This window comes from Trematomus bernacchii, unplaced genomic scaffold (assembly GCF_902827165.1).
Source record: "Trematomus bernacchii unplaced genomic scaffold, fTreBer1.1, whole genome shotgun sequence".
Taxonomy (NCBI): domain Eukaryota; kingdom Metazoa; phylum Chordata; class Actinopteri; order Perciformes; family Nototheniidae; genus Trematomus; species Trematomus bernacchii.
Window position 1 is genome coordinate 15,802,384 of NW_022987689.1, and position 14,065 is coordinate 15,816,448.

The 14,065-nt window shown below is 41.0% G+C and overlaps 1 protein-coding gene across 21 annotated transcripts in view; it reads left to right on the forward strand.

The window, feature by feature from the left end:
* Positions 1-14,065, forward strand: part of LOC117488922 (loricrin-like) — a 50,858-nt gene that overhangs the window by 6,058 nt on the left and 30,735 nt on the right. For 14 of the 21 annotated variants that reach the window (XM_034138094.1, XM_034138082.1, XM_034138091.1 and 11 more), the window contains 3 exons: positions 11,827-11,889; positions 11,997-12,095; positions 12,203-12,298. In XM_034138094.1, coding sequence (XP_033993985.1) covers positions 11,827-11,889; positions 11,997-12,095; positions 12,203-12,298 — 258 coding nt within the window. Of the gene's footprint in view, positions 1-3,841; positions 4,070-4,169; positions 4,362-5,029; positions 5,210-5,362; positions 5,552-11,826; positions 11,890-11,996; positions 12,096-12,202; positions 12,299-14,065 lie in introns of those variants that run through there. The other 7 variants (XM_034138081.1, XM_034138102.1, XM_034138093.1 and 4 more) reach the window with 5 other exon arrangements.

The window sequence follows — 14,065 nt, forward strand, 5'->3', positions numbered from 1 at the left end:
CTTTCTTTGCCTTTTTACTGCCATACAATTCATGGTAAACATATGAGCTGTAATTATAGGAGGAAGTTGTCAATTGGTATGTGAATAGTCTAGATATTTTAAAAACGTTTAGGTTTCCAGATAAATCTCAAGCGTTAACACGTTAACTTTGACCGGCCTGTTTTTAAAGTTAAATGGAAATATTAAATAGCCTCTTTTTGATTTTAGACGCCAACTGTGGAGACTACCCAAGTGTTCCAAACGGAGATGTTGTGCAAGTGAGCGGAACATTTTTGAAATACCAATGTAATGGCTTTTACACACTAGAGGGTCCAGACATTGTGATGTGTCAAAGCAATGGCAAGTGGACACAACTACCATCCTGCAAAGGTATAAACAAGTCATAACGACAAGTTTTTGTTCCTAAAAAGATATCACCCAAATATATTACCCGAGTAATTATACATACGTTTTTCTTTCTGTGCAGCGGCTTTCTGTGTCATAGATCCTGCTCAAACGACTATCGCCAATGTCATAATATCTCAAGATATATACGTAAAGGAAGGAGTGGATACGTATATTCCGTGTATTTGGGATGATTGGAGCAGCCGTGTTCAATGCATTAATGGAAGAATGTATTATACCCACTGTAAGTATATGGAGTCATTTTCACACAGAACAAGAATTCAAACTTAAGAATATGTATTGTAATGTCAATACTGTTACACTTCACTTATTTTGATATTTGTGTTAAATGAAATTCACCAGAAAGCAGGAAACAGAGTTGGTAAAAAAATATTTTTAAATTATCTCAATTTTTTGGGTCTTAAGGTTGGCAAATAATGTGTATGTAGCTGTAGCTGTAGCCCGACCTTAATAACTAGTAAAAATACACATTTTTACACATTTTCTTGGACTTTTTTAACACTAGGGTAGACATGCAAACTTTAGTGAATGAGAATTCAATTAGAGCAGTTTGTGTGAAAGAGATGACGTTCTGAAATATTCACTGCTGTTCTGTTGTTATTGGATTATTTCTAGGTTGTTCGAGAATTGATCATTATTATGTAAGTGCTATTCTCAGACGGCTCATTATTTTAACTACATTTGATCAGTTTTACATTATTGAATTAATACCTTTTGTCTGTGCTTTTCCAGCAAAGATGCCAAGTGGAGGTCTGGCCTGAAAACAGAAGCACAGTTGGAAGCATTTGAAATATCTCCACCAGAGAAGATAAACACCCAAAAAAACTTCATATTTGTAAATGATTTTCTTTTAAATCAGCTGTTTTTGTTCTTTCATTTTGATTGAACATATTTACACAATGTTGAAGCAAATTGTTCTTTAAGAGTAACTTTTTCTTTTTGTGCTTGGAACTCTTGATGCACTAATGTCTATCAACACTTTGATTACAAATAAAAGTGAAATGGTCTACAGTAGACTGAATAAACGGTAATTGTTCTTAAACAATCGACACAGATATTAGTTTTATATCTTCTACAAATTGCGTACAGTCTTTCCACTACAAATTGATTTCTATATTAGTAAGTATATACTTGTATTAACACACAGCTTAGTTGAATACTACATTTTCATTGGTCAACCAGAGGTTGTTAATGTTTTGCTAAGAGACCGCTGCTAATGAGAATAGACCGTAGCTACAAGAGGATCAGGGGACTATGTGCAGTCATATCAATCCACAGAAAGAAGTCCGGTCAAATTAACGCCAGATGTGCAAAACAATCTTTTTTCTCCATCAGATACATCATGCATCATTTTTATATTTGTGTAAAGCACAAAACTTTGGATTCATGATGGCTGAACTGCCTCTAGTAAAGAAAATAAAAAGAGCGCATGAGAAGGAAAGATTTTAAAAGACATCAGAGAAATCAACAGAAGAAGATAGACAGGAAGTAAACAATAAAGAGAACAGATGAAGAAGACGGACAGGAAGCAAACACTAAAGGGAACACAGTATGGGCTCTAGCAGTGTTTTTTCTTCGAGTGAATCGCCAGAACGCCGAACCCTCCTCATCACTCCACCACTCCCATGTTTTTTTTGTGCTGCCATAACTTAGTCTCTCTCCGTCGGTGCGCGGGGCTAATGCTAATGCTAATAATGCTAATGCCAGCAAACACAATGGCGGCTTCACAACATTTTTCCGAGTTTTACGGGGCGTGGTTTGCAATTCGCCCAGCCAATCAGAAATGGGAACCTTTTTCTCCCCAGGAAAGTACCACCTCTCTAGCAGGGACTGAAAAGGGGAGAAAAGGTTCCCGAAAAAAAAGATATTTTTGGTGTGAACTCAACATCCCAGGAACTATTTCTGGGAAAAGTACGGGAAAAGTTCTCCGGTGTGAAATCGCCTATTAATTCACAATAAGACGAAAAACATAAATAATACATCCAATAAGAGCCAGGGGGAAAGAAAAAGCATAAAGTCACAAAAACATTTAAGAGGCATTAAGCTTACTTAATAACCATTTGGAAATGTCATTGTAAATCTTTATAGACATGTTACAAGATTGTATTTTTCTAAGGGACAGAAAAAAGGACATGAACTCATTTATGAAACAGGGAAAGGAGGGCTTGCCTCCTCTCCATTTACTACAATGTAAACGGTATTTACCCAAAATAATAATTATATTTACCAAATCAGAAATTGAAGAGTCCAAATTTTCAATATAATATCAAATGTGATATACTCTAGCAGCGTGAGTGGTTAATGAAAAATAAGATGTTAACAGACTTGCTGTCGCCGCAGTTCCTGCCTTTGGTACGCAGTGGAGCGGAATATATATATTTTTTAGCTGTAGCAATACGGTCATTTTTAAATCAACGTTGTGAGTCAAGCCCTTTGTATAGTTAGTATGTTGCAATGTAATACGTGGGATAATGTGATAGGGATCTTGATCACCCTGTCTGTGTTCTTTTATCATTAATGACCGCCTCACTGCACATTATGCCTTACTTAATATACTTTAGCAACACTGCAAAGTATGCTGATACTTGGACAGAAATACTCACTTACAGTATGGTGGTGTCACAACAAAACACATTTTCAAAACAGAAAACACAACTTTCCAAGAAATATTTACAGTGTTTCTGGCAAATTAGCACCTGAACTATGTGTTCTTGTGTTGATGGGCCTTCAGCTGCCTAACCAACACTTAAATAAAAGCGCACATCTTGAAGGTTTATTGACAGAATCATGACTTTACTTATTATTTAATCATAACCAGTCACACCAGGAGCAGATGGAGGTAATTTAGTCATACTGTACATTAGATGATACAATGTTCAGCTTTAGTGTTTATAAAATGGGATTATCCTGTAAAGACAATGCTCCGGCCGATGATGGAAAATGTATATTATTATGTTATATTCGGATAATGAAGTTATAGTTGATAAACTCTTGGACCATAATACAAAGCCAAATTGCTTTTATTGACTTAACAAGCGCTGCATGCAACACTCAGATACAGTCGGAAGTGGAATGCAATTTTAAAGTTGGTTTTGACAACACAATCGTAATTTGCAATACTAACTTTCAGATGTAGATAAAAATGAAATGTTGGGAGCATATGGCAGGCAGAAGAAGCTCAATACAGAATGTTTCTCAGCATAAAATGTGTCCTTGAACATGAAATCACCGGAGAACTAGTGCTCACTTCAAATCATTTTTCACAAAATAAGTAAGGGGTATGATTCCAATGATATTTAGCATAAATATTGGAGGACTAGGATTCATTTGGTATAAAAAAATGAATGTATGAACCAAAGCAGGATAATGACAAAAACAGCTGTACACACTGTTGATCTCAACGAAGCAAAGTCCTTTTGTAAAATGCGACTGATCTGACTGAAGTCTACGGAGGCTGTTTGTGTGTACAGCATGATGACCGTAACTCAGCTGAATGTTTACTATTTCTTAACTTCTTTGCTTTTTGGCTGATTGCTCTCAACAATTATTAACTGGTCCTGATCTTAACTGAAACCTATTTGGCTTTATTATTTCATTCCTGCCGAAATGTGCCTGAGATATCTTGGAGTTTTTCTCCTGGTTTGGAATCCACAAGTGCTGCATGGTAAGGGAATTCAACTCTGTTACTTAGAAACTTCTGAATTTGCCTGAATATATCAGGGATATATATATAAAGTATTTGACTGTTTATCGTTATATTTCAGCACAAAGTGCAGCTCAGCCATGTCCTGCTCTCAGTCTGAATGGCGTGTTTTTTTCCCCTGGACAATCAGCTTATAATCATGAAGCCACACTCAGTTATGCCTGTCATGACGGACTTAAACCAGCAGTGAAGGGCTGGTGGGGGACCAGCAGGTGTCAAAATGGCAATTGGTCTCCTAAACCCCAATGTATAGGTACGTTTTCTATAATCTTTCTGGTGGTTTGTTTAAATGAGCCACTCTACGTTGTGTTATACCTTTCTTTTTCTTTTATCCCTTTTGGAAAAACCTTTCAGTACTGCCCAAAGATTTATCTTCATTTCATTCTGATTGGGATTTAAAGGATAATGTTCTGCTTTTGTACCTGTATGACACTTACTTGTTTTTAATGATACATTTGTTGTACATTAGTCAGCTTTTTGTAAAATGTTTCCATCCATCTTCACCAATGTCACCAACAAACAGATATGAATTATACAAACATCAACACAACCCGGCGGCACACACATATTTTAGCATAAGATTTCAAGAGTTGGCAAAGATTCCTTTTTATTTCATTTCTGAATGATGCTGGTTCATTTTGTGCCGACCTTCTTTAATATAAAACAATTAAATAAATATATGAGTTCTGGTTACATTTTACAATAATGTTTGGTTTAATAAAACCGTAGAGATATTGTTCACTCAAATAATGGCATTTTAAAAATGAAAAGACTGTCAAGATGGTATAATGTTTTCTTCTTCATTGTTGATCTTGAAAAAGTCTTTGGGGGCCCTAACGTCCACTGAATAAAGGACAATGCATAGGAGCTGTAGTGTGCTGCACTTTATTTCAAATTGTATTCATTTATTTTCCAACTCAGATGAAAAAGCCTGTGTGCCACTGACTATCCCAAATGGAAACTACGATGCAAGCACAGATGGTTGGTATGGGGAGAGAGAAAAAATCCGGGTAAGATGTGACGAAGGATATGAACACAAAGACCGTGACACCACAGCGCAGTGTATAAACGGAGCATGGTCCTCTGTGCCAATCTGTGAAAGTAAGTCAGTCAAATAAAAAAATAAACAACAGTTGTCAGAATCAAATCTGTGTCTAAATCTTAAAATCAATGTCACCAACTCAAAAAATCATAGAACTATACATCGAGAAACTTTTTCCTTTCTATCCCTGATTTATTTTCTCAATTTTTTAGAGAGTACCGAATCATGTGGTGATCCCCCTAAAATCCGCCATGCAGTCATCATTGGTAAGAGATACCAGGAGGTGTTTGCTGTAAACTCACAACTGCAGTGTAAGTGTGAAGATGGATATACTGCAGAGGGAGCAGACACCAAAACAATCATTTGCATCTCAGGAAACTGGACTGAAGGCCCAACGTGCAGTAAGTGAAAACAGTGCAATATGCTTTCATTAAAGGAGACATGGTGGAGTACTGATACATTCACTTGTTGCTTTAAATTGACATTGCATCAATTGTGAGAGGTGCAGTTATGACGTATTGTTGTAAGCATGACAACATTTCGCATAGGGTCCCAATTTAGACAGGGGCAGCACTGATAAACATTTATATTGATAGTATTTGCTTATAAATATAAATATAAGGAATTACAATTATTTGTTTTAAATTGAATTTCTGACAACAAACTGTCATCCGTAAATATTCCTGTATTCTTTTGCGATCTATGAGTCTGGAGAAATGAGCGGAGCTAGTTTACCGACAGTTTTCTAAACACTTTTGGATAAATAACACTTTTTGGATGACTGTCAATCAAATGCGGGACACCGACTAAATGTGTCGGACAAATGATAAAATAAATGTAATGCAAGGGCTCCCTCGACAAAAAGCAATAGGATTTTTCCATTGGTTTTAGGAATTTTGCAGAAATAAAGATAATACTTCACATGTTTTGTTCAGCAGGATAATCTCCACATATTAACACCACTTAAACCGCCTAAATGCAATCACCAGAAGTAAAAAGCTAACGCTAGGTGAAAAACAAACTACATCTAGAACTACAGGCTACATCATAGTTGCCTAGGTGCGTGTCACCACTGCTAAGCTAAAGGCGGCTAATGTTCGGCGCTATGACGTTGTTTGGAGTAGAACAAAACATGAAAATCTCCTAAGGTTGTGCTAACCATCTCAAAAACATGTTCAAAAGACCGTTGACTTTAAGACCAGTGAAGTGGTAAAATGCTAGCTCATTTCCATGTTTTCGGACTCATTCCCCCAATACTTTATAGGTATGAGAATCTGTGAACGTGCGTAGTGAAAAGTTTAAAACTGCATTGTTAACATTTTTAGAAGAGAAGTTTAATAGGACTGTTATATCTTTACATTTCAAACGGAGTTATATATCTGCTTGTGAAGACAACAAATTACCTTACATTTGAGAAAGCAACAATTTTTAGGCTTTCTAAAAGAGGGAGCAGACACCAAAGAAATCTTTTGCGTCTCAGGAAACTGGACTGAAGGCCCAACGTGCAGTAAGTTGGCAATTTACTGAGAAATGCGCCAATAAGAATACTTTTTATTAGTTCTGTGTCATTATGGATTGGTGAATTATAAGATGTTACAAATGACCCTTGTCCAAGATTAAAAGTCTCCCATGGTCTAAATTAAGCAAATATGCCAGAATTTAAGGTGAAGTCAACTACTGATTCAACAATAATTAGAAATAATAATAAAATAAACTTGATGCATTGTAAGGAATGCGTGGAAGGGTAGGACCCAAATGCAGACTATCAGAAAAGGTAAACGGTCTCGAAACAAAAACGAGCTTTATTCTTAAAGCTTAACAATAGCATGGCATGAAACACATAGGTTCTACAGAAAACTGACCGTGACCAACATGGTGGGAGACAGGAGAAACAAACAATGAACCGACAAGGCACACAGGGGAAGACAAGACTAAATACAGAGAGGGGTAATCACAAGACGAGAAACAGCTGGGGTAAGGGAGGCAGAAACACAAGGGCAACAGGTGAACACAATCAAACAATCAGACACACCAGGGAAACTAATGACAGGAAGGCAAACACAGGAAGAAGGAACAGAGAAGACACAAGGAGGAAAACATTTCAAAACAAAACAGGAAACCAGAGACAGAAAAAGACAAGACAAAACACAACACAGACAGATCGTGACATAACCCCCCCCTCAAGGGACGGATCCCAGACGTCCCAAAAAACATAGTCTAACACTTCCAAAAGGGTGGGTGGAGGGAGTCCGGAGGACGGGCCCGAAAGGGGTCCCGGGCGGACGGCCCGGGGGCAAGGCAGAGTCCAAAAAGGGGCGACGGCCACAGCGGGCGAACTCAGGGGGCCGGGCATGAGAGCAAAGGCAGCGGCTCTCAGGGGACCGGGCTCGAGGGCGAAGGCAGCGGCCGGAAGAATCAGGAGGCCGAGCCCGAGGGCGAAGACCGCGGCTGGAGAACTCAGGAGGCCGGGCTCGAGGGCGAACAAGAAGGCGGCGACGAGACAGCTCCGGAGGACGGGCAGGAAGGCGCCGACGGGACAACTCCGGAGGACGGGCAGGAAGGCGCCGACGGGACAGCTCCGGAGGACGGGCAGGAAGGCGCCGACGGGACAGCTCCGGAGGCCGGGCAGGAAGGCGCCGACGGGACAGCTCCGGAGGCCGGGCAGGAAGGCGCCGACGGGACAGCTCCGGAGGCCGGGCAGGAAGGCGCCGACGGGACAGCTCCGGAGGACGAGCAGGAACCAGTATCGGCCGGACAGGAACCGGAACCGACGGGACAGGCGTAGACGGGGTCCTGAACATGACATGGGCTGGTGTCGACTGGACCCCCAACGGAACAGGACACAGAGTTGGCAGGACCCCCGTTGGAACAGGACACAGAGTTGGCGGGACCTCCAACAGGACAGGACACAGAGTTGGCAGGACCCCTGGCAGGACAGGTGTCGGCGGGACCCCCAACAGGACAGGACATGGATTTGGCAGGACCCCTGGCAGGACAGGTGTCGGCGGGACCCCCAACAGGACAGGACATGGAGTTGGCAAGACCCCCGGCAGGAGAGTAGTCGGCGGGACCTCCAACATCACAGGACATAGGGTTGGCAGGACCCCCAACATCACAGGACATAGGGTTGGCAGGACCCCCGGCAGGAGAGTAGTCGGCGGGACCTCCAACATCACAGGACATAGGGTTGGCAGGACCCCCGGCAGGAGAGTAGTCGGCGGGACCTCCAACATCACAGGACATAGGGTTGGCAGGACCCCCGGCAGGAGAGTAGTCGGCGGGACCTCCAACATCACAGGACATAGGGTTGGCAGGACCCCCGGCAGGAGAGTAGTCGGCGGGACCTCCAACATCACAGGACATAGGGTTGGCAGGACCCCCGGCAGGAGAGTAGTCGGCGGGACCTCCAACATCACAGGACATAGGGTTGGCAGGACCCCCGGCAGAAGAGTAGTCGGCGGGACCTCCAACATCACAGGACATGGGGTAGGCGTCGGCCATAGAGCCAACAGGACACGGGGTGCTGGAGTCGGCCGGACCCCCGACAGAACACGAGGGGCTGGAGTGGGCCGAACCACTGACAAAACACGGGGGGCCGGAGTCGGCCGGACCACCGACAGGACACGAGGTGCCGGAGTCGGCCGGACCACCGACAGGACACGAGGTGCTGGAGTCGGCCGGACCACCGACAGGACACGGGGGGCTGGCGGCGGCCGGTGAGCCAGTACTGGAGCCGAAACTGAAGCCGGAACCATGGCTGCTGGGGCCGGAACTGGGGCCGGAACCATGGCTGCTGGGGCCGGAACTGGGGCCGGAACCATGGCTGCTGGGGCCGGAACTGGGGCCGGAACCATGGCTGCTGGGGCCGGAACTGGGGCCGGAACCATGGCTGTGTGGGCCGGTACTGGAGCAGGCACCCTGGCTGCTGGGCACGGAACCGGAACACGGAACCATGGCTGTGTGGGATGGTACTGGAGCACGGTACCATGACTGTGTGGGGCTGTACTGGTGCACGGAACCATGACTGTGTGGGCCGGTACTGGAGCAGGCACCCTGGCTGCTGGGCATGGAACAGAAGCCTGGAACCTGACTGTGTGAGCCAGGTAATCGAACACGGAAGCATGGCTGTGTGGGCCGGTACTGGTGCACGGATCCATGGCTGTGTGGGCCGGTACTGGATTATGAGCTGGCTTCCTGACCTTGCGTTTCTTTGAGGTCCTTTGGAGGCTCCGTGGACCTCCAAACGCCAGACGGGATCCCAAAAAAGGGTCAGAGAATGGAGACTGGCACTCGGGGCTACGTGCAAAAACTCTGAGCCATTCAGGCAACGAGCTCCTCAGCCATGGCATGTTAGACACCGCCATCTGTGCCTTCTTGAGGATAGCCTCTTTGTCCTTTCTTGACGAGGTTCCACTCCACTCGACATAGTAACATTGAAGGGTAAAGTCTAGATCGAACAGATCTACCTTAAAATCTTCAAAATCCGCTGGGTCCATATTTGGTCGGTTCATTCTGTAAGGAATGCGTGGAAGGGTAGGACCCAAATGCAGACTATCAGAAAAGGTAAACGGTCTCGAAACAAAAACGAGCTTTATTCTTAAAGCTTAACAATAGCATGGCATGAAACACATAGGTTCTACAGAAAACTGACCGTGACCAACATGGTGGGAGACAGGAGAAACAAACAATGAACCGACAAGGCACACAGGGGAAGACAAGACTAAATACAGAGAGGGGTAATCACAAGACGAGAAACAGCTGGGGTAAGGGAGGCAGAAACACAAGGGCAACAGGTGAACACAATCAAACAATCAGACACACCAGGGAAACTAATGACAGGAAGGCAAACACAGGAAGAAGGAACAGAGAAGACACAAGGAGGAAAACATTTCAAAACAAAACAGGAAACCAGAGACAGAAAAAGACAAGACAAAACACAACACAGACAGATCGTGACATGCATGGCCATTTCAAATAGTGAAAAGCATTAGAAAATGGCTCTATTAGACTATGAAACTACTATATAAATAGATTAAAAATACACTTTATGTAGAAAGGTTATTTAACACAAAACATTTAAATTGTTAGAAGAAAAGAAAAATCGTATTAAGCAAGTCAGGGTCCGTGTAACACAGCATTACAATTGCCCTCAAATGTACCATATATGACAAAAGCTACCCTGTAACTAAGCTAACATTTAACATAGATATCAAATGTAAGACAACAGAATGGTTATTAAAACCAGACAGATTCAAATAAAAAATGCATTAAAGGACGAGACTAATACTGAAAATAAAATATAATACTTTTAGGCCTATACTTCAAAGGTTTTGAGAAAAAACGTTGAATAGTATGAATGGTAAGACTAAGAAATATTCAAATGACTGAAAAACTATTTTACAATTGTTGTTAGGATAATGTGCTTTACTAGGGCAAACTAGTACAGTACAGAAAAAATACTGCTCTTTTATTTCCATATGGGTTGGATACAGGCTGTAGGAACTGGGTGTAGTGCTGCCGGAGCGCACCGGAACGCCAGCTCAGCTCAGTGATGTAAAGGCACACCTTTATATGATCATTATAGTTATACAAAAATAAGAGAATAAATGAAAAACAGGTATGAAATACTATATGACGATAAAACAAGAGTACAGTTTAAAAGGGGAATGATTTGTAAAATATCCATGAAGAAAAATAAAATCTGTTTACAGTTCTGTTTCATATGGGTGTTGACCCCCCTAGAGGATGTTCCCCCACTTAAATCATGGTCAGATGGATAGGATACTAGATACAATTGCACACTTCTTGTGTCCATATCTTTCGCTTTTGGTGGTCATGCCACAACTGTGCATGTGCATGCATGAGCGAGTCATGGGTGCGCTCCGGTACTTGTAAAGATAGCACTACACCCCTGAACATTTGCCTTTGAACTCGTTTTTTAGTATTATATCATGTTTGTATTTCTTAAGTACCTTTTTAAAAGATATTTTAAAAGACTGTTATGTTTTTAAACAACTTTGAATCCCAGCAGTAGCCCTAGCTAGCTAGCTAGCTAGCTGTACAGCTGATCAAATCTGTCTTTATTCACACAGTCTTTAGCTAGGAGTGAGGAGGAAACGGCTTCTGTTTTTTTGTTAGGAACATGCAGCTGTACCCTCCATCTTTAAGCGTTATATCATTATCCATTAGGTCAATATTTAAGACCTTTTTAAAGGCTATTTAGAGTTTTCAAACCACCTTGGCTTTTAGCATTAGGTCATGCTAGCTAGCTAAACTTTATAAAGTCTGCTAGCGTCAAAATTCACACTTAAACTAGGAATGAGGAATCTACTTATCTTTTTCTGAGAGAAATTGACCACATAATGTTCCATGAATTACATTGGTGAAGAATACACTTTAATGATAAGTATGTGTAGTGTCCATTCAACTGAAGTTATTTACCTTTTATCAGAAATACAGTCCCCAAAAATCAGTGGAAAACCTTTTTACTACTACCATTGGATGAACAGATTATGGGGCAAAGTTCATTTCCCCAACAAGTTCTACAAACAGGGAGACATCTTACCAAATATAAATAAAAAAATAAACTAGTAAAAGATAAAGCTCTGTGTGTATTTAAAACTGCTTTAAAGGACTTGGTTCTCTCGTCCTTTAAATGTAATAATTTGTGCTGCAGAGGTGGGATCAGGTGGAGGACACACTACATCTGCTGGCAGTGGGATACAACCTGCAGGTGGAGGTAGTTTACTGATTCATAATCAATACAACTATGAAATATGAGTTAATCCAATTATCTAACCACTCCATATGTATAGGCCTTGACATTTATTTTATATGTCCACTCAGACAGAAGACCTGATACTGGACATGGTGGACCCACAGTGGGAGGATCAGGTGGAGGACACACTACATCTGCTGGCAGTGGGATACAACCTGCAGGTGGAGGTAGTTTACTGATTCATAATCAATACGACTATGAAATATGAGTTAATCCAATTATCTAACCACTCCATATATATAGGCCTTGAAATGTATTTGATATGTCCACTCAGACAGAAGACCTGATACTGGACATGGTGGATCCACAGTGGGAGGAACAGGTGGAGGACACACTACATCTCCTGGCAGTGGGCAACCTGCAGGTGGAGGTAGTTTATTTACCTTTATAAAGTATGAATGATTAAAATCCTTTGTTCCAATCTCTCCATAGATACATTTGTAGGATTATATTTAATGTGTTGTCTTATTCCCACCCAGGCAGCAGTACTGGACATGGTGGAGGACACATTACATCTATTGGCAGTAGTTTATTGATCAGTATGAAATATGAGTGGGTAAATGCATTGATCTGATCTCTCCATAAACTTATCTGAAGGCCGATTTCTTACATTAGATGGCAGTGGGATGACTTCAGCTAGAAGAAGGTAGTTTAAAAAAACAGGTAGCTCAAATTAAGCATTCTGATTTTGCCATTGGCTCTCATGACACTCAAAAGCGGTCAGTCAGTTAACTCCAATTGGAAAAGTGAATGTGAGCAAACAACAGCTAATTAAGAGAAACAATTACACTCTACTAGATCTGACTACAGAGAGTGTTAACAACATTACACTGTACAGATGTAGCACTCCAGATAGGACTCCACCCAGCGGATTCCAACCAAAAACCCAGCGGATCCCAGTGGCTGGGGGCGTTGCCAAATTTCCCCCATTTGTTCAATTAAAGGATTTAACCATGAGATGGCGCTTCATTCACAAATACAGTACAGTAGAACTTAGTCTGTTTACAATGTTTGCAGCTCTGCAGTTGTGTTTGCTGAAGAGCATTTAATCACTTATTTGTTATGGTTTTCAAATAAAGTATATCTAATCTTATTATCTTAATTGTAATTCAATAATATTTAGTCTTTATATATTAAATAATCAAAATAATAATGTAAATGTTTACACTTCTTTATTTTGTATGCTCATACTTTACCTTTACAATAGTTTGCTTTAATATGCAGTATATTTTTTGTAATATTATTGTGGTGTTTTTACACAGTACAGTAGATCGAAGTAAATCAACTTATACATTAAGATAAGATAAGATGGACCTTTATTAATCCCCGTGGGGAAAATGACACTCCTAGATCTGACTACAGAGAGTGTTAACAACATTACACTGTATGGCTGACGTTAGTTTTTACATTTCGAGCTAACATCAACTTGCGTTCACAAACATCATTGTTAACAAATGTTCCTGTTGCTAAATATATTTGTTGTTTATATCTGATGTTATCTAAAATAAATCTAAATAGGGCATTAGACAGCACACACTACCCATTTTGAATAGAAAATAATGCATCAATTTGAGTTATAGATCATCTTTAGTCTGCCTGTCTGAGAATATTCTTTGCGACCAACCAACTTGTTTGATTTTATGGTATGTAAGTACAGTATGGTGATTACTTCTGCTAACATGAACCAGACTGTAAAGAAAGAAGTACAACATGGAAAACATTTAACGTTAAGTTCTTGGGGGAGTGGATTAAGCAGTCACCATCTGCAAAAGAAACCTGAAGAACCAGTTGCAGAACTGTGTGAAGATAAGGTCAACAAGGTCTTTCAAAATGTTATTGATTTGAAAGAAAGTTCTAGAGAAGAGCCCCACCAATAGATGAAAATCATTAATCATGATTAATCACAAGTTTAAAATACTATTATTAACCTTGCTTAGTGTATTTTTGGGAGATTAAAGAAATACACATGCTATGTTGTAATAAAGAAATGCATGACAAACTGGTAAGACAAATCATAGGTTTGTTATTTTATTGTTAAACATCTCAGCTCAGTTTTGATGATTTCAAAATTATTGGCATGAAGTCCGTCAACTTTCCGACACTTAGCTAAAGCATCAAAAGACGCTGTCAAGCCTTT